The sequence below is a fragment of the Archocentrus centrarchus genome, unplaced genomic scaffold (assembly GCF_007364275.1).
Source record: "Archocentrus centrarchus isolate MPI-CPG fArcCen1 unplaced genomic scaffold, fArcCen1 scaffold_68_ctg1, whole genome shotgun sequence".
Classification (NCBI taxonomy): Eukaryota; Metazoa; Chordata; class Actinopteri; order Cichliformes; family Cichlidae; genus Archocentrus; species Archocentrus centrarchus.
In genome coordinates this window covers 413,981-441,428 of record NW_022060284.1, presented here as the reverse complement: position 1 = coordinate 441,428, position 27,448 = coordinate 413,981, and the positions used below count along the sequence as shown (strand labels likewise).

The 27,448-nt window shown below is 47.0% G+C and overlaps 1 protein-coding gene across 1 annotated transcript in view; it reads right to left on the bottom strand.

Moving 5' to 3' along the window:
• znf608 (zinc finger protein 608) overlaps window positions 1–19,461 on the bottom strand; it is a 120,887-nt gene extending 101,426 nt beyond the window's left edge. Inside the window, 1 exon segment of the mRNA XM_030725681.1 lies at window positions 18,462–19,461. Within this exon segment, the coding sequence (XP_030581541.1) occupies window positions 18,462–19,352 (891 nt within the window). The 5' untranslated portion in view covers window positions 19,353–19,461.
• Window positions 19,462–27,448: the final 7,987 nt, after the last annotated feature.

Below are 27,448 nucleotides of genomic sequence, written 5' to 3'. Positions count from 1 at the left end.
GTTAAAAGGGAGTTTTTCCTTTCCACTGTCGCCAAGTGCTGCTCATAGGGGGTCGTTTTGACTGTTGGGTTTTCTCTGTATTATTGTAGGGTCTTTACCCACAATACAAAGCGCCTTGAGGCGACAGTTTGTTGTGATTTGGCGCTATATAAATAAAATTGAATTGAATTGAATTATATAGTCAAAATATCTCTTTAGTCTTTATACTTTTATGCCTTTAGTGTATGTTATTGTGTTTTAGGTTTACTCGTTTAAATGAAACGGTTGCAGCTGTAACAGTAGTAATTTCCCTTTGGGATCAATAAAGTATTCTGACTGACTCTGACTGACTGAATGTTGCAAACTACAGGTGACTGTTTGTTGTGATTTGGCGCTATATAAGTAAAATTGAATTGAATTAATAATAAAAAAAAGTCTACTGAAAATACAGCTTTACTGTTGCTAATTGACCTTTATTAATGACATGGATGATTCTGCCTTTATTTTTACAGGTTTCGAGGTTTTTCCACTCTTATTCTGACTGATTTCATTCTATCCTGTCTGTAAATTTAACAGACTGCAACCACAAACCTCTGCATTATAGTTCAAAAGGCTTTTAATATTTGACACCAAACATTTTCACTTGGACTCTGATGGGCTTGTTTCTTGGAAATCAGTTTCTCATCACCATGTTTTTAGGGGTAAAACTGATTTTCTTCAAGACTGAATGGTTAAACTCCTTTGTATTATATACCCCAACTTAAAGCTGGTGAGTGGAATTGAGGCATACTAATGTAGCTAGGTGTTTAAATAAAGAAAGCAAAGGGAAAAAAAGGAATTCCAAGGTCACTCGCTCATTTTCAAAAGCTTCTAAAGCTTCAGATTTTTCTCATATTCGCAAGGGGGTCTACTTCTGCCTTCTGCATGTCTGATTTCCATGTTTTCAGTCAATAGCCTCCTGTCAATCACATCCCCGTGAAGCCAACACACAAAACCAAAGCAAAATTCTCCTGCCAGCACTGCTCTCTGCTGTAGCACTGAAATTAAAGCTGGATTTTACACAACAAAAGAAGAAAAAATAAATATTTCTCAAAGGGATGAACAGTGTCTTCTCTACAAATAGGCAGTGGTGAAAGGTTACACAGTTTTCCCCTTAGCACCTGGAGGATGTGGAGACCTGGAGATGAAGAAGTTCACACCAAAGCCAGAAAAAACTCTGGTTTTCTTCTGAATCTGAAACAGGATTCTCCCATTTGACTGAAGAGCTGATTGACCGAGATGCTTTTTCCTAATTCTGGTGTCGACTGACTACAGATTACAGCAGCAGAGCCTCATTCACATAAAACAATGAATAGTTTATCCCAGTAGTTTCCAAACATTTTGTGCTTGAGGCAAACCAAATTTCAAGGCACACCTGTATTCATATTTGTATAAAACAGCACATATTTTTAATTATATATTGTCAGATGAATGCACTATTGATAGCATTTTTACCACATCTGGAACATGACACCATCATTTTAGTTAGTCTATAAGAAAATAATCTGTTTTGGTTGGTGGTGGGTTGGTCTGGGTTCTGTGGTTGGCCGGTGATTGCACTGATTTTTTTGCACTTAGTGACCATTTGCAAGTAGCTGTGGGGCCACTTTAGATTCCAAGGTGATTGGTCAGGTCACCTGACTTGGGGGAACCATTCTCCAAACAGTTGTGGTACAACTTGGACTGACTTCAACCAGTCTGCAGATTGGAAGGTTTACAAATAATTGCTGTCTGATTTGTAAATGCAGACAGACTGTGAGTCAGTCTGAGCCCATCTGCACCAATAAGCACGACTTATCTGTGACACATCTCTTTGTAACTGAGCTGGTGTCAGCTGGTTGTATTCTGGTCGAATTCACATATAAAACCAATGTTACTGAGCACCTATGTCATTTTGCAGTTAAACTGCCATCCAACACCAACTATGCCACAATTTGTGAAGGAATGTACCGAATTTCTCTTTCAGATCTATGAGGTTGTGGCTAGACTCTGAATCTAAGTAGTTAATGTGAATTTTTTTGCATGTAGAAATCAATAGATTTGTAACAGATGGCATCAGATTTGTGCTTTTCACCAGTTCATCACAGTTAATTGCTGTATTATCACCAACAGATTGCATATAATTGCCAAACTGACCCCAATAATTTTGGTTGTAATGCGGTCTCCAACCACTGTTTTCCCCAGTGTGATTCACTATCAATCAGAACGTTTGATGTGTGCTGATACAGTACATTTAAATCTCATTCATTACTTTTCATGCAGCTGCAGTTATCATATGACACACCATTTTTTGCCTATTGTAATTAATGACCATAAGTGAAATCAGCTGATCAGCTTAAACATTAAGTCATAACATTCTCCTTTTTCTTTAGGCATGTAGTTCTACGAACTCTGTCTGCTTCTATTAAATATAAAACATGGTCTCCACTCTTCATTGTGCCCCCTTCACACACAGCACACACAACAAACACACATGCCCAGTTAAATAAAAAGATGAGGAGTTAATTTAGTATCTCTGCAAATGCACATTTACATTAAACTTTAATTGCGAATTAAGCCAACACGCAGAAACAGCCCCTTCTGTTTTCTCTCTCTTTATGATGATGATTGATCAGTGTAACTGTTCCACACACATCCATGCGTGCATGGATGCTTTGTTGGCTATATGCAGGGATGCGCACATGAAACTATAGTCAATCAAATATGCACTGTAAACCCAGATTTTGATTCCACTTAAAACTACTGAGTTCATATTACTTAAAATTACCTAGAATGTGAACGTTACTTGTTAATGCTGAGTAGACTGTGCTTTTTGCTTATTGTCATCATGTGTTTGCGTTCAAACAACTTAATATCATCAAGTTTTGCACCTGCTAAAGATCTAGTTTATACCAGTTTTAACAGACTGGATTAATGTGCAGCTGCATGGTGGCATGCTGGTTAGCACTGCTGTCTCACAGGTAGAACACCATCTAGAAGGTCTGGGTTCAATTCCGGCTTGGCCCAGGCCTCTTGCTGTTTGGAATAGTCGACATTTGGTGTTTTTGCTCTCTCGTATAGTTTTTTATTGTTCCATGGACAAATGTTATTTGTAAATGTTAATGTACCAGCATTCAGCAGGGCTGAGTTTTATCATGTTTATTTACCAAATTTAAACAGACACAGTTCAACACTGTAAAAAATATTTGTGTTACTGGGCAGCATGGTGGTGTGGTGGTTAGCACTGCTGCCTCACAGCTAGAACAGTTATCTGATAGTCTGGGTTCAGTTCCACCTTAGCCCGGGACTCTTGCTGTGTGGAGTTTGTGTGTTCTCCCTGTGTCTGTGTGGGTTTCCTCCCACAATCTGAAGATATGCAGTTACTGGAGTTAGGTTAATTGGTCTCTCTAAATTGCCCACAGGTGTGAATGGTTGTCTATGTCAGCCCTGCAACAGGCTGGTGACCTTTACGGGGTGTACCCTGCATCTTACTGCCTTGTCAGCTGGGATAGGCTCCAGCCCCCAGCACCCCCACACAACCATGAAAAGGATAGGGGGAATTGATTGATCAAAAGACATTTTATTTTTTCATGAACTATAAAAGATAAGTTTGGTCAATTAGAACATGCAATTTAGTTCAATTGGAAATGGAGTAATGCTTACTTAACAGGCTGAGTTAAATGAACTGTTTCATTACTTAAAAAATTTAAGGCAACGAGTTACTTTGGTTTTTTTAGTAGATTCAACTTATCCGGGTTTACAGTGTTCAATCAAATATAAAAACTTCCCTTGACTGGCGAGCTGTTGCTGATGACTCTGATCACTGTCCATATAACCAGAGCTCATTTCCCACAGTTGGTGCTAATATTGTATGGAAAAATAAAATAAAGAAAGTTTTTGTCTGGCACAATCACAACACATCACAGACATTATGTGGTGAAAGAATATGGCATTTTCTCCTTCAGCGTTAACATCATGCTTCCCACACAAAGACTTTACTTGGGTGGGTCACCAAATTATATCTGGACAGTCTATAGCCCCTGATGGTGGTGCTGTAGTTCATCGATTCATCGAGGCAGATGATCATTTTTCTGTTTATTGTCACAAAGCATATGCAGTATTAGGGCTGTTTATATCGATTTAGTCTATGTCCCCTTACAATCATACTTGTAGATCCACCAGTTGACCTTTCTCTTCTCCCAGTTTGTCTCTGCACACCTTCACACTGCCCCGCCTCGCTCCCTCATTGCTTCACCGTAAATCATGCAGGAAGCGAGAGCATGGAGGAGTAAAAAACACAAAGCTATTATTGAAGAGGAGCGGGTTAGTAAAAAGAAAAACAATGCTCATTTATTTGGAGATGGTTCGGATTCAAAGTGTCAGATGAGCAGCAGAATTATGTATTCTGCAGAGAATGCTGAAAACAAGTCCCAACAAAAGGTCCAAGTGCTAATCTTTTCCACTATGTGTACTGATGCTAATGCTAATGGCTGCGTCGCTAGCTAACTGTTACGGTAACAGCTGAAGTCCTCAGCCTGCAGCTGGAACCCTGCTGACTGAAGGGTGGAAGTGTCATGGCCGGGGAGGAAACAGGCGAGGAATGGCTGACACGAAGGACTCCAGAAGTCAGCGTAACTTAAAAGGGATTTATTTAAGCAGGGGAAAAACAAATACAAAAATCTTGGAAGGGAGAAGACGGTCAAACACAGGGAACACACGGGCACACAACATCAACGACGCGACAAGGAACACATGGAAACTGAGGGCTTAAATACACACTGGGTAATCAGGGCAAGAGGAAACAGCAGGGAACAACAGGTGAGGCAAATGAAACTAATTACACAGGGGAAGCAAAGCTGAACACAAAGCACAGGAAAACCAGACTGTCAAAATAAACAGGAAGTGACAAACCAAGGAACATACTGACTAAACAACAGGCACAGACTCAGGACAGAGACGCAGACATATCACAACACTAGGAAACACAAGACATCAACCTACTGGGAGGACACACTCAGGAAATAAACTAACACAAAACGCTGGGCCAACGGCCCAGGACATGACAGTACCCCCCCCTCAAAGGCCGGCTCCCGACGGCCAAAACAAGAAACAAAACCAGACCAGGGCGGGAGGCGGGGGACCAGGAAGGAGGGCCCGAAACAAAAACAGACAGGGAGCAAACAAAGTCAGGAACAAACCCAAAAACACAAGGAAGCACTGGAGCAAGGGTAGAGCACAAGGGCAAAAAACAATAAGCACAAGGAACCGAACAAAGAAAAGCAAAGGCACAAGCTGAATACAGTCCAAAAACCAGAGCAAAAACACGGGGATGAGAAAACAAAAAAAACAACCGGATGAAACAAAAAGCGACGGCACAAGGCCGGAGAGCTCCAATGTCCAAAACAGGGGGTCGAAACAAGGAACAGTCCAGGAGCTATGACAAAACAAAAACAGCAGGGGAAAAAACAGTCCACAGTTCAGGGGAGTCAGTGGGAAATCCAAAACAAAAAACACACAGTTCAGGAGGCCGCAGAGGCCAAGGGGCCACAAAGCAAAGTCCCAACGAGGGAGGCCGACCGCGCTCCCAGCGGCGGCGGCGACGACGAGGAGGAGTCACTGGAGGCCGACCGCGCTCCCAGCGGCGGCGGCGACGACGAGGAGGAGTCACTGGAGGCCGACCGCGCTCCCAGCGGCGGCGGCGACGACGAGGAGGAGTCACTGGAGGCCGACCGCGCTCCCAGCGGCGGCGGCGACGACGAGGAGGAGTCACTGGAGGCCGACCGCGCTCCCAGCGGCGGCGGCGACGACGAGGAGGAGTCACTGGAGGCCGACCGCGCTCCCAGCGGCGGCGGCGACGACGAGGAGGAGTCACTGGAGGCCGACCGCGCTCCCAGCGGCGGCGGCGACGAGGAGGAGTCCCTGGAGGCCGACCGCGCTCCCAGCGGCGGCGGCGACGGGGAGCAGGCACCGGAGGCTGACCGTGCTTCCAGCGGCGGCGGCGGAGACGAGGAGAAGACACTGGAGGCCGACCGCGCGGCATGCGGCGGCGACGAAGAGGGGTCACTGGAGGCCGACCGCGCTCCCAGTGGCGGCGGCGACGAGGAGGGGTCACTGGAGGCCGACCGCGCTCCCAGCGGCGGCGGCGACGAGGAGGGGTCACTGGAGGCCGACCGCGGGGCATGCGGCGGCGGCGACGGGGAGCAGACACTGGAGGCCGACCGCGGGGCATGCGGCGGCGGAGAAGGGCGACCCCGGGCTCTGGTGGGGAACCCTCGGGTGACGTGGAGCGCTCGGACTGAGCAGAGACCCCCACCGGCTCGGACTGAGCGGGACCCCCTGGCTCGGAGCGCTCGGACTGAGCGGAGACCCCCATCGGCTCGGACTGAGCGGGACCCTCGTGCGCGGAGCGCTCGGACTGAGCGGGACCCTCTGGCGCGGAGCGCTCGGACTGAGCGGAGACCCCCATCGGCTCGGACTGAGCGGGACCCTCTGGCGCGGAGCGCTCGGACTGAGCGGGACCCCCTGGCTCGGACTGAGCGGAGACCCCCATCGGCTCGGACTGAGCGGGACCCTCTGGCGCGGAGCGCTCGGACTGAGCGGAGACCCCCATCGGCTCGGACTGAGCGGGACCCTCTGGCGCGGAGCGCTCGGACTGAGCGGGACCCCCTGGCTCGGACTGAGCGGAGACCCCCATCGGCTCGGACTGAGCTGAGCCCATGGGCTGAACGGGGCCTACATAGTGAGGCACCGGATGCGTAGGCTGGGACCGCGGAACAGGGCACACTGCTGCTTTATTGAGCAGCAGGGGCTGCTCGGGGAATAGCCGAGGTGCAGGGGACTGCGTGGAAGCAGGCCGGGAGACGACTGGCTGCGTGGAAGCAGGCCGGGAGACGACTGGCTGCGTGGAAGCAGGCCGGGAGACGACTGGCTGCGTGGAAGCAGGCCGGGAGACGACTGGCTGCGTGGAAGCAGGCCGGGAGACGACTGGCTGCGTGGAAGCAGGCCGGGAGACGACTGGCTGCGTGGAAGCAGGCCGGGAGACGACTGGCTGCGTGGAAGCAGGCCGGGAGACGACTGGCTGCGTGGAAGCAGGCCGGGAGACGACTGGCTGCGTGGAAGCAGGCCGCGAGCTAGGGAGATCTGGCTGCGTGGAAACAGACCGCGAGCTAGGGAGATCTGGCTGCGTGGAAACAGACCGCGAGCTAGGGAGATCTGGCTGCGTGGAAACAGACCGCGAGCTAGGGAGATCTGGCTGCGTGGAAACAGACCGCGAGCTAGGGAGATCTGGCTGCGTGGAAACAGACCGCGAGCTAGGGAGATCTGGCTGCGTGGAAACAGACCGAGAGCTAGGGAGATCTGGCTGCGTGGAAACAGACCGAGAGCTAGGGAGATCTGGCTGCGTGGAAACAGACCGAGAGCTAGGGAGATCTGGCTGCGTGGAAACAGACCGAGAGCTAGGGAGATCTGGCTGCGTGGAAACAGACCGCGAGCTAGCTGACACTGGGGCCTGAGAGGGAGCTGACACTGCTGGAGCTACAGAAGGAGCAGGAGCTGAGGGAACTGGGACCAAAACCGAAGGAACTAAGACAGGGGCTGAGGGAACTGACTGAGAGGGCACTGAAACAGCTGACACTGGGGACCGAGGAAGAGTTACTGGAGCTGACTGAAGGCGAGGGAGAGCGACTGGAGCTAGAGCTGACTGAGACCCTGCTGCTGCAGCTAACACAGAAAACCGATGCGAAGGCTTGGACCTGGCTGCCCCCACCCGCGGAACAGGTGCGAGTGCCGAGGTCAGCCCGTCCGTGGCCGCCCCCACCCGCGGAACAGGTGCGAGTGCCGAGGTCAGCCCGTCCGTGGCCGCCCCCACCCGCGGAACAGGTGCGAGTGCCGCGGTCAGCCCGTCCGTGGCCGCCCCCACCCGCGGAACAGGTGCGAGTGCCGAGGTCAGCCCGTCCGTGGCCGCCCCCACCCGCGGAACAGGTGCGAGTGCCGAGGTCAGCCCATCCGTGGCCGCCCCCACCCGCCGAACAGGTACAGGTGCAGGGGAAGCTGGAGCTAAGGGAGCTGGAGCAGGGTGAACAGAGGGAGCTGGAGCTAACTGAGGGGTCTGGGACTGCGACTGAGGAGGAGCTGGAGCTACAGCTGACATGGAACACTGCGACTGAGGGGGAGCTGGAGCTACAGCTGACATGGAACACTGTGACTGAGGGGGAGCTGGAGCTACAGCTGACATGGAACACTGTGACTGAGGGGGAGCTGGAGCTACAGCTGACATGGAACACTGCGACTGAGGGGGAGCTGGAGCTACAGCTGACTTGGAACACTGCGACTGAGGGGAAGCTGGAGCTACAGCTGACTTGGAACACTGCGACTGAGGGGAAGCTGGAGCTACAGCTGACTTGGAACACTGCGACTGAGGGGGAGCTGGAGCTACAGCTGACTTGGAACACTGCGACTGAGGGGGAGCTGGAGCTACAGCTGACTTGGAACACTGCGACTGAGGGGGAGCTGGAGCTACAGCTGACTTGGAACACTGCGACTGAGGGGGAGCTGGAGCTACAGCTGACTTGGAACACTGCGACGGAGGGGGAGCTGGAGCTACAGCTGACTGGGAAGACTGCGACTGAGGGGGAGCTGGAGCTACAGCTGACTGGGAAGACTGCGACTGAGGGGGAGCTGGAGCTACAGCTGACTGGGAAGACTGCGACTGAGCAGGAGCTGGAGCTACAGCTGACTGGGAAGACTGCGACTGAGCAGGCGCTACAGCTGACTGAGGCGAGAGTGGCTGGGGAGGAGCACGGCGACGCCGGAAGCGCTGCTTCCTTCGCGTTCTGTTGGAGTGGGAAGCACGATTCTCAGCATCCAGGATGTCCACCAGCAGAGGTGAATCAATAATCTCCACATCATCTGGCAGCCAAGAGAGGTCTGGGGAGGCGGTGGGCTGTGGGTGAAAGGATGAAAATGACGAGGTGGGAGAGGTGAGTTGAAGGGATGACGGCGGATCCGGAAAGCGAGGCAGCGCCTGTGGTGCTGAGCTGCAGTGGTGCGGAGGAGACGACGGAGGTGAGATGACCGGCTGCAGGAGAGGTGAATTAGTGATGGCTTGGAGGAAAAAGGTTGTGTCTTTGCCCTGGACAGGGCGACCAATATTATACAGTTTAGCTTGTAAGTTTTTCCGGAGCATGATTATGGAATGGGCAAGGGAGGCAGTGTCAGGATGGGTGAGGAGCCAAGTGGAGGAAGAAAAAAGTCTGCAGCAGAAAATTGCCTGAATAATCTGACGGGGTTCATCAGTGGCATGAATGATGTTCCTGGAGAGATCTATGAGCTCCAAAATCACTTCCTCTTGCTCGGAGGGGCTCCTGGTATCCGCGGGGTCCATAGTCTGGTCGCGTCGTTCTGTCATGGCCGGGGAGGAAACAGGCGAGGAATGGCTGACACGAAGGACTCCAGAAGTCAGCGTAACTTAAAAGGGATTTATTTAAGCAGGGGAAAAACAAATACAAAAATCTTGGAAGGGAGAAGACGGTCAAACACAGGGAACACACGGGCACACAACATCAACGACGCGACAAGGAACACATGGAAACTGAGGGCTTAAATACACACTGGGTAATCAGGGCAAGAGGAAACAGCAGGGAACAACAGGTGAGGCAAATGAAACTAATTACACAGGGGAAGCAAAGCTGAACACAAAGCACAGGAAAACCAGACTGTCAAAATAAACAGGAAGTGACAAACCAAGGAACATACTGACTAAACAACAGGCACAGACTCAGGACAGAGACGCAGACATATCACAACACTAGGAAACACAAGACATCAACCTACTGGGAGGACACACTCAGGAAATAAACTAACACAAAACGCTGGGCCAACGGCCCAGGACATGACAGGAAGTTTCTTCATTCAGTCTGTTCACATGTTTTGTTCTTTGCACAGAGTACTCGATGTACAGGAATCTGTATCTTTCCTGTTTACATTTTAATAGCATGGCTCTGAGTCTTTCATTATGAAAAAAAAAGCATTCATTTATTTGAGGAACATTATTATTTAAATAAGCCAATAGTTGAATTTTGAGCAATTTCTCATGTACATCTACAGCTGAATGTTAAAAGTGTCTGTGTGACATCTGGGACATGTAGCTTTGAATCATGTACCTTTGGGAAAAAAATAATATCGAGATATATATCGTATATCGCCATTCAGGTAAAAAATATTGAGATATCATTTTTGGTCGATATCGCCCAGCCCTACACAGTATTACTTAATAAGTCATTGAAAAAGTACAGTTGCACCTCCTTTGATGTACACCAACATGTGTACCCCAGCCATGGCCACAAATAGAATCTTATTCTGTGGGAAACACTACAGTTACATGATTTACACAGAGATCTTTTTAATAAATGCTGTAAAATTCCCTGAATAAAGCTCACAGTTTAACAGATGTAAATTTAAGTCTGATTTGCATATTTCAGCAGACACGAGTCATATCCCCAGTGGTTTGCCCAGACTTCAGAATCAGACATTTCGTGCCTTTAGAAAACATGTTGAGTGTTTTAGAAGGACACGCGGCTCACTGTTAGATAACTGCATCCAGGCTGGCTCCAGCCAATATTCTTTGAAAAGGCAACGATAAACAACATCAAAGCTCGGCTGCTGATTATCAACATCAGGTGAAGACTGGACTCATATGATACTAGTTTGAATCCGGCTGAGGACTGGTGACCTTTATGTGATGATAAATAAAAAGGCAGGGTCCATCATAATGTCCTGAGGGTAAAAAATTCTAAAGAGACTAATTTTATTCATTTAATTTTTCACTAAAAGTTGCTATTTTTATTTAGTGCTACATAGCTGGCAGTAAACTGATTATTTCTTACCATCTCTCTTTGTATCACACTAACACTTCAAGCCATCATTAACATCTTTTTTCCCTTTTTAGCATCATTAACGCCTTATAGGTGTAAGGTGCTGAACCTGCACAGCTGCTGCTCAGTTTTATCTTTTCCCTGCTGATAGTTTGAAAAAGATGTTCCAGTCTCTGTAAGCAATTTGAGATTATTTCATTAAAAATCTAGTTTCATTATTCTGTGTTTTAGCCACTAAAACAGTCCTCAAACTGAATATGAATATGGGCTGGGTAATAAAACAACAGCAATATCCTTACATAGTTTTCTTTTACAAAAAAAATATGACAGAAATTCAGTCAATGTTCAATATGTGTGGGTACAAAAATCTCGCACAGGTTCAAAGGACAAACATCTCACTAACAAGGAAGTGTCCTTCAGACTTTAAACTTCATAGAAACAATGCTTTCACATTCAACACAATAAATCATTCGTATCATTGAATATGAAAATTTCTATCATTACAATTTTTGGCCATCTTGGCCAGCCGTAAATTTTTCAGCACTACGCAGGAATCTCCAGGCTGCTGCTCATTGAAGAGGCCGAAAGCTTACGGAGGCATTTTATTGTTAAGAGACTGCCAGCTGTTTAAGCAAATGCCCCAAGATGCCATGTTTATCTTTGAGTGACATCCTCCACCAGTAGTAATTATGATGGGAGAAAATTATGAAGAAATGCGATGGTATTAAAACGTCACTAAGTCAGCACAGGGAGGCTAGATCGATAGGCCAACAAAACATTGGATTTTAACACTCCATAAACATGACCAGTTTTTCCCTATTATAGGTTTTACAGACAGAAAATAAAAATACAAAGTTAGAGCCAATTTTATGGATATCTCTGTAATACTAGCAGCAACGGACAGAATGCCAGTATAGGGTTATTGTTATCAGGGATAACAAGATAATTCACAAAGGATTGTGAATGAGGGTCATGCCGATGGACGGTGATGCCAGCGATCAATGATGGTCAAACTGGATGTGTGTGGGGAGGACATGATGAAGAGTGGAGGAGAGGCAGGTGAGCCATTTTAGACACATGAAAACAGACTGGATGAGTTAGAACTGCACGTCAAAAAATAAAGAGCAAGCGAATGTTATGACTCAGTGCTGTTTGAGCTGTTCAGTCATGTTGACCTGTCACGCTCGGCTAAATCTTTCCTCCTTGTGTCATCTCTTCATGCTGGAGGAGAGAAAAAACAAAACTGCATTATTGAGTCTTCTGTGTTGGATAGTGCTACCTTCATGTGTACATGTTAGCCTCCTTCACCACAGCCCAGCACTAACCAAAGGATGAGCGCACTCTGGAACGGATCGCTCTGCCCTACCAGCACCCCTCCCAAAAAGCTCAAATGCACTTCCAGCTTAATTCACCTCAAGATGAGATTATAGAAAGAGAGTTTTGAGCTTAATAAATGCATTACATTAAAAACTCAAGATTAAAATTACTGACCAAACATGAAAACTCCACACGGAAAGGCCCCCGGGCAGATGCTGGATTCAAACCCAGGACTTTGTTGCTAAGAGGCAACAGTGCTAACCACTGCACCACTGTGCTGCCAGTGTTTAATAAAATGTATGCTGTAGCTGAAAATGTAATATATTCATAGTCATAGTCAAAGCTTTCAGGCACTGAAACACAGCACAATAGATTTATTTGTCTGAAAAACACTTATCATGAGTCTCAGCCTATTATCTCTCTTAAAGGTGCAATTTGGAAGGATTTCAGCTTGAAATGTTGAAAACATAAAGAGCCAAATAACTGAGTAATGGACTCATAAAGAGTCAGCTGGACAAAGTGACTCAGTTATTTGCACGTGGATCAGAAAGGAGAAAGACTTTCCCGACATTCCCCTCTCCTCATCGCTCTCCATCCTGATGCTCGCTCGCTCGCACTGGATCAGCTGTTTACAACCGACATCACAACTCCTGAATAAACTAAACACTGTCAATGTCACCATGGAAACCAAGCCCGTCCAAACCTGTTAAAACCCACCATGTAAACGTGACGACTCAAAGGCTGCGACCACAGCACAACGGGAAAGGATGCTTCTGCAAAAAAAAAGAAGTGGATATTGTTGGGCACAGTGATGCTGCTGCAAGGTGATCAGAATTCAATAGAAGCTGATAGAATCGGTCAGGAGTGTTTTTGTTTCTTCCTCATTCAGCCTGCAGGGATCCAGACTGACAGACAGAAAGTGATAGCAGAGCAGCCACTGTCATTCACAGACAAACTCAAGTGCATCTTATTGTCATGCAGATGACAGCCTGAGCCTCAGCAGCAGCAGCAGCACTGCTTTTATTTCTGTCAGTGTAGCTGGACCAGATTTATTTTTTAGTGGGAGGGTTGCTTGTTGAAGTTAAATTGGAGCCTTTTTGTGCCAGAGTTTGAACCACAATGTAGGCTCACTTAGACAGTCCACGTTCAGTACATATATCTGTCCCACTGAGGATCAATCACACCAATTCTGATGATACCTTGAGTTTTCCTTTAGCGCCACCACGAGGTTGATTTCTGTTGTTTCCTTGTGCTTTCTTCATGGTGTTAAGACTCACATCATTAGCCCTTTCTGGGTCCAAATGCTCCTTCAGTTCCCAAAAGCAAGCAGGCAGTTTAACACCCAAACATCCATGAGTGAGGAGGTTTAGCAGAGTTAGAAGTAAGGAGGAAGTTAGCTAGCTGGATCTAAAGATAAAGTACTTCAGAAAGAAATAAAGCGTACAGCACTGCTATAACTGTGGGAGTAAACTAAGAAGGGACATTTAAAGGGAAGTGTGCCTGGTGCCTCCAGAATTGCTGCCTCAAAGGAATTATGAACATCTTTTGGCCAAATACCATTTCCAGTGCTGAACTGCACCAAAGAACTTCCACAAAATCCATCACACAAGAAGTTCAAATGCACCGATGGAGATGGATTGGACACGTGTTGCGCATGCTGTCAGCATCACTGCAGAGAGTAGCCCTCAGATGGATTCCAGACGGCAGGGGCAGACCAAAAGAGACTTGGAGGAGGATAGTGGAGAAGGAGATGAAGGAGCTGGGGTGGACCTGGGGCTATCTGGAGAAATCTGCTTCAGACAGACCACGGTGGTCAGCTCTGGTGACGGCCTTGTGCACATCTACATGTGAAGAGGATTAGTAGTAGTAGCAGTGCCTGGTTGAAGGTTAAATTATTCTCAATCAAAGTGCGTGCTATGCATTCCAATTGGGGAGACAAACACCATGGTATGGCAGGAAGACGACACCGAAAACGGACCAAACTAAAACCAAGAGAACATCTGTGACGAACCCATCCACAACAGAAGGTTGATGCCTGAATATGATGTTTAGAAGAAATCCTGATCATAGCTTAATGTCTACACTGAAGTCTTAGTCAGCCTGAGAGTGATAATTTTCTGCTGTCCAAATATGTGGACTATCATGGTTTCAGAAACTTAAAATTCAGCATTCATGTTCCCTTCAGGATGAGGCCGAATACCTTCTGGTGATCCTCTGAGGCTTAATTTTGCACCAACATCAGGTGAAAATTGAAGGACCTGATATTGACGGGGCTAATAAACAAGATGTGCGTAGCCACCATCCCTGAGCTAAATGTGGTTATTATGAAGGGTGTCAGGCTTGTATCTGACTGACTGATTTTTTCCTTTATTTAATGTATGGATATGATTATATTTCATTGCATAAGCTCTATGCAATGTCTAAGCCCTGCACAAGTACAAGCTCCTGCATGCACTTACTGTTTCCACAGTTGCTCTTGTAAGCAGGGCATAACTATTTAATCCGATTTTGATTGCATTTAAATTAGATACATCATACATCATTTATTCTCATCGTGCCTCAGTTCATTTTAACCAGATTAACTTCCAAAAGGTGCAGCAGCTCAAAAATCTGTGTTTGGTTCCAGCAGTCACCAACACCAAGTTAGGAGAGAAGGAGATGTTTGATTTGACGGCTGAACTTAAAAGCTTCAGATGACAAACGCTCAGTTTGTGGGGATCAAACGAGGGAAACGTGTCAGAGCAGGAGGACAGCAGTGAAAGAAATGTGATATTTCTGCAGTGGCTATGGTGTTATGCTTTTTTGCTGCTTTAAATTCAGATGCAAAGACCATGATGACAGCAAAGCTAGTGGTGCATTCATCCATTGAGGTGTAGGAAGGGTTTGTGTAGACGACATAAAGGAGAGAACTGTCAGTCATCTCACATACAGCTGTTATTATTTTTTAAGTGAATAATTGTATTCAGGCTTTGCAGTTGCACTTGAAACTCTTGTGCAATCAGTCTGTAACTCCTGAAGCGCATTTAGATCATTTGTCAATTTTCCACCTGGGTGAAAAAATCTTTACTTACACTTTTAATTTCTGCACAATTAAAACTGTAAATTAGCACATAAATAACGACCTATTATTTCCTTACAAGGCAGCTGAAGTCTAACAAGTTTCACACACGAGTCCATCGTGCCAGATCTGAAGCTCAGTTCTATAGGCTGCATGTTTTGGTCGCTGCTGTGTTGGTGTTTTGGAGGTGGTTAACAAGCTGCGTATACAAACTGCATGGATGCAAAGCACAGACACACAGATTTGATAATAAGTAACAGACTAATAAAATGTTGGAATTTCATTCACAAAACAAAACACGGATGGTCTGTACCTCATAGAAGGCCATATTAATTATAATAATGTTGGTAAAATTATTCAAAACGCACCAACAGCACAAACATAGTCAAGAGGTCCAATTCAGTGACTCAGATGATCTGAGGTGAAGCCTGACAGCCACCTGTGTGAGCGCACCTGCCAGACCTTTAACCATAACAATATTTGAAAGGATGCATTAATAAAAATAATAATAATAAATCACCCCATGCAGTTGTTCTGTAGGTGGAAACTATCCATAGAAGCCAGAACCAGATTTTGTGTCAGGCTGTAAAGCCGATGACTTTAACATGGGAGTCACACATGCTTCATTTTGGAGCCAGCCACAAGTGGCCATTAATGGAACTGCAGTTTTTTTAACACTACCACGCTGACTTCTTTTTCAGGTCTAGAAAAACGAGGTCAGTGTGAGATCTCTACAGTCAAGTTATTCTATAAATTTTTGTATCTATTAGTGTCGAGGAGGACCACAGACCAGGCATGCTTTAAGGCGGGCCTACCTTATCCGAGTCAGGCCATCGAAAATCTACAATCACAGCATGAAAATCCTCAGATTGAGGCTTCAGTAACAGGACTTTGCAAAGTAATGTATGCCCTTACAGTGACTATGTCCATCCTTTACATACCATCTGGCTGCAGACTTCATGCACACACTCCACATGCCAATGCCAGCTAGCGTGAGCCACCACACACCTGGAGGACCCAAAGGATCCACTGCCAGCAGAGGCCCAATGGCTCTGCCCTGACAGGTCAGAGCTGCTTAATGTTATGACTAATTTGTGCAGGCGGTGACTTCTCATTTCCCTGATTCTCTAAAGCAGAGATGGAGCGTGCAAAGTTAGATTGACAATAGAGACACATTCATGGAAATAAATTGGAGTTATTTCCATTTTAATATCAAATTTTTTTCAGTTTTCAGGGTTTTAGCCTCTCCATCATCAAAAGACCCCCAACAGTTGCTGAGTGGAGCCCAGATTCTTGTTGACAGGAAATGACTTACAGCCTCCACAGACTGAGCTCAGGGTGACTGTGTGTGTGTGTGTGTGTGCGCGCGTGTGTGTGTGTGCGTGTGTGTGTGTGCACGCGTGTGTGTGTGTGTGTGCGTGTGTGTTTCACAGGGAATCCTTCAGATCAACAAATAAACAAAGCAGCCGTGCAGACCAGCGTTCCTCCTGTCAACAGCATCTGCCAGCAGCTTCGGTTTTCCTGCCTCATATCGCTAATCCTGCATGTATGCTAAAAGAAAACAACAACAAAAAAACACCTGGACATGTTCCATCTGCTTCTTTTTTGTCTTTGTCTTTCAGCGTGTGTCCTCTGCTGTTACATCCAATTCCTCCCTCTCCATAAGACATCACTTTCCCCACCTTACCTCTCCACCCATCCCTCCAGCTCCTCTCTGCTGGATAACTTATTTAAAAACCCCCCAAAATGATTTCCCAACCATCCCCGTCAGGCTGCTGTACCCACTCAGGAACGGCTCATTAAACTTCAGCAATCTGACCTGTCAACCTGCAGTATTTACATCTTATTTTAAAAGGCTGTGACCCCCACTCTAAAGTCTGATTATATTTGACATCCTGAGCCTGAATGAATTAAGCAAACAGAAAGGAGGATGTAAAAGAAGAAGCTAATTTTTATTCTCGTTTTTTCTGAGCTGATTGTTTGAAACCTTATTTTCAGACAAAGTGAGTGAACACATCTGACTGCTGATTCTGTACATGCAGTTTTTAATGTTGAAGTGAGCATTGAACATAAAGCTGATTTAGAGCTCCTGTCTGCGATGCATAGATATGTGGTTAGATGGACCTGATATGCACATAAACTAAGCTTCCTCTTTGAACAGGAAGTTGTATTTTGTTACATGGTTGCTAAAAACTCTTGTAAAAAATGTCCTCAGATTTTACAGCATGACAAAAAAGTCAACATGGCTTAACAAAGTATAAACCACTCATGAGCAGAATGAAGTATGAGGTGCAGCAGTATGTAATGGTGGACAGTTCATCCCGTCTGAAACGAGCTGCTTTAACTCCTCCCCCTTTACGCCAGTTTTCAAATTACTGGCTGCATTTCATAAACAGAAGGCTTGGACAGCAGGTGAGCTGTGCTAGTGTGCTTAAAATAACCATATTAAGGACGCCCCCTCTCTATGATATATACAGATACAAGATGGAAAAATGTCTTAAATGCACAATTTATAATACTTGTAAATACACTGACGTCATTATCTGAAACTTTTGAATATCTAACACTGGAACCGTGTGTACAGGCAGACTGTAGTGAAAACCTGAATAAGTCCACTATCATAAAATAACATGCATTTGTTGCTGCTCTCTGGCTTTGTAAAAATCACACTAATTGGTCACATGATGCACGATGACATCTGCCATTTTGTTATGTTTCGACATCACATTTTTATTCCCTTTTCTCTTGAGTTGTTGATGCACATGCCTTCTCCTCTAATCTCCGGGAAAAACAAGGAGGACTGGATTAAATGGCTCTGGAAAGAGGAGGAGGAGGAGGAGGATGGAGATGGAGGACACACTGCTGCTGCTGCCTTCCTCCTCCTCCTCCTCCTCTTTTCTTCGTCTTCCCTCCAAAAGGAAAAAGGAAATCTCATCTGTGCACATTAGCCTGGTAATATCAACACAAACAGTGGGAGTGGGAACAATGACACCAGCTGGGCAACAACAATGGGAAATAAATATCATGTGGCAGCATCCCTTCACCCGTGCATTTATCCATTCCTGTCTGCTGCTTCTTTGTGGCTTCTACACCTGCGTCTGACTGACCATCCTTTCTCTCTTTATTTCCGTGTGAGTGTAAATTAAACGGCAGCTTTCTGCAGGTGCGTTTCTTCCTTTGTTGCGTTGTTGGCTTGCAGACAATAAAAGTAGGCTTACCTTCTCGGCTCCTCTGTGCTTCTTGGCGGCCGGCGTGTCGTCCTGCTGCCGCCTGACAACAATAGTGCCGCTTTTGACTCCAAACTCCAGCGCGTTTTTACCGGTGGCGGCAGCAGCAGCGCCGCCGTGACTATTGTTGTTATTGTTTACGTTGTTGATATCTCCCGGGAGCCTGGAGTCCGGAGCGGCGCAGAGGCAGTGTCCGGGGCCGCACAGATGATGCTCGGGCGCGGGCAGGGCGGACGACGACGGGAGGAAGACGGAAGGAGGAGGAGGAGATGAGCCATCACTGGGCTTCTCCTTCCTCGTTCGGGCAGAAGGAGCAGCGGCGTCCCTCTCCCTGTCTCTCTCCCTCTTCCAGCCCCGGACCACGTTCTTCCCCTTCCTCTCCTCCTTGCCTTTGGCGCATGACGCAGAAGGAGCGGTCACTTCGGAGACTCCGTTCCCTCCGCCGCCGTCCGCCTCTCTGTTGACCGCTGAAATCATCTCCAGACCTTCTCCACCGACGCTGCGTCCTTGAGCCTCCCGACGCTGCTGCTGCTTACCGACCCCGAAGCACGCTTCTCCGCCACCTCGCACCGCGACAGCAGCCGCTAATGAGTGACCCGCTGCGGCCGCCACCGGTTCCTCCCGTCCTTCGCGGCCGACTCGGCTTCGTTTAAGCGCGGATCTCCTCGGCTCCGACCCGCCGCTGCCAGGTCCCCGGGTCTGGAGCGAGGGCAGGGCCGCGTGTCTGTCGGCTGAGCCAGCGGTGCTGGAGGAGGAGGAGGAGGAGGTGATGGAGATAGAGGAGGAGGAAGAGGAGGAGAAGGCGGCGGTGTGGTTGGGTGACAGCCCCTTGCAGTCTGTCAGCAGCCCTCCATTCTCCCCAGCTCTAAGGAAACGGTTCATCTCCTCCTTTCCTTGTCTCCTTTGTCGATCTCCACAATAATCAGCATGCAAGTCATTGTCAGAGTGCCAGCCAGCCGCAGTGTGGCGGAGAGCAGCGGAGGATCCGGCCCGCTCCTTCACAAACTACAACACAGGCTGAATGACAGCATCTGACAGTGCTGCTCGGCGATCGATACAGTCTGCAGCACAATCAGATTTAATAAATGCACGCACATGATTATGTTTCAATAAAATAAACACTACAAGTTCAGAAAGTCACATTTGTAACGTTTGTTTTCCGCCATAAAACACTTCAGTAATAAATGTACATTTAGTATTTTTCTAAATACAAAATGTTTCAGTGGTAATAACTAAAACGAGAATGGATGGTTCGGTTTTCCTTCACACCTTCATAATGTCTCAGATGCCACTTAATTACTGTCGGAGAATGCATGTATTTGGCCACAGGAGGGCGCTACCGTGTTTGTTTCAGTGTTCATATATCAGCTCTGGTTGTTGGACTTTGTAGCGGCTTAATTTAGTTATTAAAGTTCAAAGACAGGGAGAGAGAGACGTGGTTCTTCCAGGTGTTATGAAGGTTTATGAAAATCAATATATTTTAAAATCAGATTCGGCTCGTGCTTCTGTATGTTCAGTTTTTATGTATGAAATTAGTTAATTTAGAAATGATTTTGCTGCAGCTGCCCCAAAGATTGCTCGGTGGTCTTTCGGGACTGTTAAGTTGTGTTCACAACGTAAAGTGGGGACCAAACAAAAGTTTCCTGTCCTTTATGTAAATTAGCTGAGTCTGTGTGCTGCATCCAGTCTGGTGATGAAAATCAATGAGCCTCCTGACCACATAAGGTCACTTCTGGTTCAAATTCCAACAAGATGGCAGCCAAACTTTAATTAAGCTGGATTCACAGAACAGTAGGTGACGTCACAGTCCGAGGAGCGAACAAATTGTTGCTTTCCATGAAATTTAGAGCCAATAAAACATATATGATTAAATGTTGAAATGCTTTCTTGTTCCTATTTGCATACAGTACAATATGACATAAGTGCTCCTCTTGTGTTAAATAAGCATGTAGAGGAAGTCTATGCTTCCTTTATTTGAAGTGTGCACCTGCTTCCAGTCACAGAAATGGAGCAAATCCATCTGAGAGGGAGCACAAACAAACGGGTTTGGCTAAATGTTCTCCTGTGAAATATTTTTGTACAAAACACAGTCGTGAGTTTGTTAGTCACTAACCACAGATAAGAGGTTTAGGCTCGGAGGCAAACAAACAACCAGTGCATACTGACAGCAGATAAAAGATCCTACAGGGATCTGTTACCCCACAGTGCCCTGCAGTATACCTGAGGAAGCAAGTAGAGTACACTCAGACCAATCCAATACAACATGGACTAGAAGACAGCACTGATAAATAGTTTATGATGCAGTGACAGGAGTCAGCTGTGCCTGTGTGAAGGGTCACCTGGTGATCCTGAGAGCTTCAGCACAGACGACTCACTTACAGGGAGAGGCGTGATGTCCACAGCTGCCTTTGGTCTGGAGGAAACTGGGTGTCACCGGTAAGAAATAAAAACTTTTTATGAAGTATAAAATTTTAAAGCAACAACAAAGTTCCAGATATTTGCATCAGGACCAACTCACTTCTGAGTATTTCTCCTGTTTATTGTTTATGTGGAACAAGTCACATTTGCTCATATATATATATATATATATATATATATATATTGGTGTTGCGCATCCTCCCAGAAACCTCGCTGAAAGTCTTGCATTGTGGGCTGTTTGTGATCTTTAACAGGATGCAAATTTTGGCTGGTAAAAAAAAAAAAGTGCAACTGAACTCTGAAAATGACAAAATCCCCTCATGTGTCACCCAAAGTGGCATCAACTAAATGGTAAGTTATATAAAAAAAATTAGCAGCACAGTTTGGAGCAGACACATTTGTTGTACCATGTACACATGCTGATTTCTGCAGTACAGTTTGACGTGGGAATTTGTGGGCATGGACTCACTTTTAGAGCCAGCTTCAAGTGGACATTAAAGGAACTATATTATTTGTTTGTTTAATTTTTCACTTCTACTTTGGCTTCATTTTTAAAGTCTGGAGGCTGCTGCTTGGAGAAATAAGCCATTTTTAGTTGGCTAAACTTGGTGAAAAGAGCTTTTAAATAGCACAGAAGGGCAGATGCCGAAGTGGAGTATGCTTTTGGGCAGGTCTACCACATGACTGACAAGTTGCTACATGAGTGTGTAATGTACCTGTTCTCGGTCAGATCTTCCCTTCTTCTATCTCATCCACAAGGCTTCAAGGTGGCACCTCATTAATCAACAGAGCTGGTCACATCAGGCACATTTCTTATGTATTTAAAACACTTTAAATGCTTATATTTGACTGACAAATACAGTGTTTGTTACATTCAATTTGTTATTTAATGTCAAAACTCTGTCATTCAAATAGATTCCAGTTATTATCTGCAATTAAAATACAAAATCTTAAATATTAGGCCAGAGCATTTTACAGCTGCAGTTCATTTGGTTTATGTTTGCATTTCAAAGGGCATCTGGTCTGTTTACACCCCTCAGCATCCACTCAGTACACACACTGTTCATGTTCCCAGTTTAGGTCACGCCACTAAAGGTCACTAAAGCAGAGCAGCTGGCTATAACATACTACAAACAAAAAGAGAGCAATTATGGCTACCTCATGCCACAAGATGGGATATTGAAGTATTTCATGGGAAAGTCAGCATTATAAAAAGTCTTAACAAACCATCTCCATCAGATCTTTCTGTTATCTTAGAAGAGCATTAGAAAAAAGCTGAGTCAGCCACAGAAACACTCAGAGGGAAAACAACAGTTCAGCTGTGTTTGTATGTCAAAGTGCAGTAAGCTGTATCTGTGTGTACTTTTACAAACGGGGACTAAAGTTGGTTTGTGAGACGGTGATTAGATGCACACAAAAACAAATAGAAAAATCTGGCGGTCACTAATGATGCTTCGTCTGCTGCTCAGTTCTTCGTAGGAGGGTCCATACTTGGTTTTATTAACCTTTAGAAGGGCTCAACTCCAATCATAATGTCATTCATACAGTGCCAATTAATATGTTAATGAAACAAGAAGAGTTATTAAATTACTTTAATTCCATTCTTTTAATGGAAAAAAACTGCTGACCCTTTGCTTTTAGCTGTGTTAGCTCACCGGCTCCATCGCTGAATAGAAATGAATAGATCAGCCCCTTTGAGTCGCTTTTGGACCTGATCCAAATTTCAGATCAATGTGTCCCTAGTTATGGTTAGTCCTGCTGTGTCTAACAACAAAACATCATCAAAATAACCCAAAAAACTAATAGACTGCTAATCTGTGCGTGTCACAAATGTGGCCCAGGGTCCAGAACTAGCCCACCAATAGATGTAACTAAGCCCACTGGGCAGCTTTGAAAGTGTGAAAGCTGCAGTGAATTGTAGATTTTTACATTTTTTAAATGCTATTTTTTGTCAAACACCATTCCCTCTGTGGTGATCCCAGCAGAAGTACACGTGCATGAAAATATACAGAAAGTTTAAAGTATTTCTAATCGTTTGGATCATAAAGAGCAAAATAAAAATTATTTAGTTTGTGCTGCTGCACATGAAATGAGAATAAGCTGTTTTTTAAAGGATGTTCATTTTGTAAATGGATGGTTACTTTGTTTCTGTCATGTACTGGATGGGGGAAGGACTCACTTGCGGGACAGAGAATCCAAAGAAAGCAAGCACTTTATTGTGTGGGGGGCAGATTCAAAACAGGAGAAAGCAAAACAAAGCTCCCCTCCAAGGTCTGCTCTGTACCAGTACGGAGGATCTGTGGGCACAGGGAATCAGACCTGAATTCAAAATCACTGAGCTCGAGTTCTGCACCTTGCGGCTCCAACAATCTGGCAGCGACTGAGGAGCTTCTCTCATCATAAACAGGCTACCCCTGACGAGCCTTCATCTGTGGCAGGTGTGCGAGTCAGGTGATCTCCCACTGGTGAAGCCCCAGCTACAGGGAGGACATCTTCCACAGCTGCATGTAACCAAGACACGCCCACAAACACCAACAAAGATTGGGACGGGGAGCAGGATAAGAAAGAAAAACAAAAACAAATGACAGTTTCTACCTCTTTATACAAAACCAGGTTATTTTACAGTTGATTTAATGGTCTCACCCACCTTTAATCAAACTGCACTCTACGTGGCCCCATAACTAAAATGACGTTACCATCGTGAACTCATTACCTAATATTGGCACCTTAAAAGTGTTTCTAACTGGAAGCTTTTCCATTGAGAAGTGAACAGTGAAAGGTTTTAAAATTAAATGTTAAACAGAAACTTTGACACCTCACCCAAGGTCTTTGTACATGTGACTGCAAGCATGCGATTATTCCCTGTCACAGCTAAAATGGTAAATGCACTGATTCTTATGTAGCTCTGCTTTGAGCACTCGAAGCACTTCGTACAGCAAAGGGGTTACGTTGGATATTTGTGTCCATTTTCTGTGCACCTCCTCCGTGAATCGCCAACTTATCGTGGTGGAGGGGTTTGTGTGCCCCAGTGATCCCAGGAGCTATGTTGTCCAGGGGCTTGTCCCCCTGGTAGGGTCTCCCATGGCAAACTGGTCCTGGGTGAGGGTCCAGACAAAGAGCGGTTCAGAAGACCCTTATGATTGAAACAGCAAGGGAACAGTTTACCCTGTCCAGGATAGGGTTACCGGGGCCCCACCCTGGAGCCAGGCCTGGGGAGGGAGCTCGAGGGAGAGCATCTGGTGGCCGGGCATTAGCCCGTGGTGCTCGGCCGGAAGAGGTTACATGGGCCCGCCCTCCTGTAGGCCCACCACTCGCAGGAGGCGTCGTAGGGGTCGGGTGCAGTGTGTGTCAGGCGGTGGCCGAGGGCGGAGGCCCTGGCGGACCGATCCCCGGCTATCGAAACTGGCTGTTGGGACATGGAATGTCACCTCTCTGGTGGGGAAGGAGCCTGAGCTAGTGCGTGAGGCTGAGAGATACCAGCTAGGTATAGTTGGGCTCACCTCAACGCATGGCCTGGGCTCTGGAACCAGTTTCCTGGAGAAGGGCTGGACTCTGTTCCAGTCTAGAGTTGCCCTTGGTGAGAGACGGCGAGCTGGGGTGGGTATTCTTGTATCCCCCCGGCTTGCTGCCTGTACGTCGAAGTTTACACCAGTGGACGAGAGGGTAGTTTCCCTGCGCCTTCGGGCTGGGGAACGGGTCCTGACTGTTGTTTGCGCTTATGCGCCGAATGACAGTTCAGAGTACCCACCCTTTTTGGAGTTGCTGGGCGGGGTGCTGGAGAGTGCTCCATCTGGTGACTCCATAGTCTTGCTGGGAGACTTCAATGCCCACGTGGGCAATGACAATGAGACCTGGAGGGGCGTGATTGGGAGGAACGGCCTGCCCGATCTGAACCTGAATGGTGTTTTGTTATTGGACTTCTGTGCAAACCACAGTTTGTCCATAACAAACACCATGTTTGAACATAAGGATGTCCATAAGTGCACATGGCACCAGGACACCCTAGGTCCCAGGTCGATGATCGATTTTGTAATCGTATCATCAGATCTGCGGCCGTATGTTCTGGACACTCGGGTGAAGAGAGGAGCTGAGCACCTCCATTGTTGAGGCTGCTGCTCAGAGCTGTGGCTGCAAGGTGGTTGGTGCCTGTCGTGGTGGTAACCCCTGAACCAGATGGTGGTCACCGGAGGTGAAGGGAGCCATCAAGCTGAAGAAAGAGTCCTATCGGGCTTGATTAGCCTGTGGGACTCCGGAGGCAGCTGACAGGTATCGACAGGCCAAGCAGAATGCAGCTCGGGCAGTGGCCGAAGCAAAAACTAGGGTGTGGGAGGAGTTCGGTGAGGCTATGGAAAAAGACTTTCGGATGGCATCGAAGCGATTCTGGCAAACCGTCAGGCGACTCAGGAGGGGAAAGCAGTGCTTCACTCACATGGCTTATAGTGCGGGTGGGGTGCTGCTGACTTCAACTGAGGCTATAGTCGGACGGTGGAAGGAATACTTTGAGGACCTGACACGCCTTCTGTAGTGGAAGCAGAGTCTGGGGACGAGGGGGATGACTTGACCATCACTGGGGGTGAGGTCACTGAGGCAGTGAAACAACTCCTTGGTGGCAGGGCCCCTGGGGTGGATGAGATTTGCCCTGAGTTCCTGAAGGCTCTGGATGTTGTAGGGCTGTCTTGGTTGACACGCCTCTGCAACATCACGTGGAGATCTGGGGCGGTGCCATTGGATTGGCAGACCAGGGTGGTGGTCCCCATCTTTAAGAAGGGATACCGGAGGGTGTGCTCCAACTTTTGGGGGATCACACTCCCCAGCCTCCCCGGTAAGGTCTATGCCAGGGTGCTGGAAAGGAGGGTCCATCCGTTAGTCGAACCTCGGATCAATGCGGTTTTCGTCCTGGTCGCGGAACACTGGACCAGCTCTTTACCCTCTCAAGGATATTCAAGTGTGCGTGGGAATTTGCCCAACCAGTCTACATGTGCTTTGTGGACTTGGAGAAGGCATTCGACCGTGTTCCTCGGGGTGTTCTTTGGGAGGTTCTGCGGGAGTATGGGGTGTCTGGCCCATTGTTGCGGGCCATTCAGTCCTTGTACAACCACAGTGAGAGCTTGGTCCGTATAGCCGGTAATAAGTCGGATTTGTTTCCTGTGGGTGTTGGACTCTGTCAGGGCTGCCCTTTGTCACCGATTCTGTTCATAATTTTTATGGACAGAATTTCTAGGCGTAGCCAGGTGGCGGAAGGCTTCTTCCTTGGTGGCCTCAGAGTCTCATCTCTGCTTTTTGCAGATGATGCGGTTCTGTTGGCTTCATCAGGGGGTGGCCTCCAGCTCGCAGTGGAACGGTTCGCAGCCGAGTGTGAAGCGGCTGGCATGAGAATCAGCACCTCTAAGTCTGAGGCCATGGTCCTCAGCCGGAAAAGGGTGGAGTGCCCTCTCTGGCTCAGGAACAAGTTTTTGCCCCAAGTGGAGGAGTTCAAATATCTCGGGGTCTTGTTCACGAGTGATGGGAGAAGGGAGCTGGAGATCGACAGACGGATCGGGACTGCTTCTGCAGTGATGCGGACACTGCACTAGTCTGTCGTGGTGAAGAGGGAGCTTAGTGTAAAAGCGAAGCTCTCGATTTACCGGTCGATCTACGTTCCTACCCTCACCTATGGTCACGAGCTTTGGGTAGTGACCGAAAGAATAAGATCGCGAATACAAGCGGCAGAAATGAGTTTCCTTCAAAGGGTGGCTGGTCTCTCCCTTAGAGATAAGGTGAGGAGTGCGGCCATTTGGGAGGGGCTCAGAGTAGAGCCGCTGCTCCTCCACATCGAAAGGAGCCAGTTGAGGTGGCTTGGGCATCTGATTAGGATGCCTCTTGGCCGCCTCTTGGGTGAGGTGTTCCAGGCATGTCCCACCGGGAGGAGGCCCCGTGGTAGACCCAGGACACGCTGGAGGGATTATATCTCTCAGGTGGCCTGGTAACACCTTGGGGTCCCTCCGGATGGGCTGGAGGAGGTGGCTGGGGAGAGGGAAGCCTGGGCTTCTCTGCTTAGGCTCCTGCCCCCGGATAAGCGGGAGAGAATGGATGGATGGATGGAATCAGAAACGTGATTAACATATGTGAGCTAAACACTGACAATGTTTACAGAAACTGTCTCCATGACCCAGTAATCCTGAGAGCTACACACACACACACACACACACACACACACACACACACACACACACACAGGCTCAACTAGCTGGCTCATATATCCTCCCTCAGGCTGAATTACACATGAACTAAACATTAGCAGGTTAAAAAAGCATCTCAGGTTGTCATGTGTTATCAGCACTTGCATCAAGTTAACTCTTATATAAAGAGCTGTAGCTTTGTGTGCATCAACATGTAGTTTTGGGTGCAGACACACTTACACAGCAGCACTTTTTGGTCTTGCAGCTACAGATGTTTAAACAATAAAATGCAGTAAATCATCTCAACAGGAGGCAGAGAAAAAAATGGGTTTCAAATCAGCCAGAAATGACCGAAAATTTAGATGTAGGTCTTTCTGAAAGCAAAGCAAGTAAATTGGTACA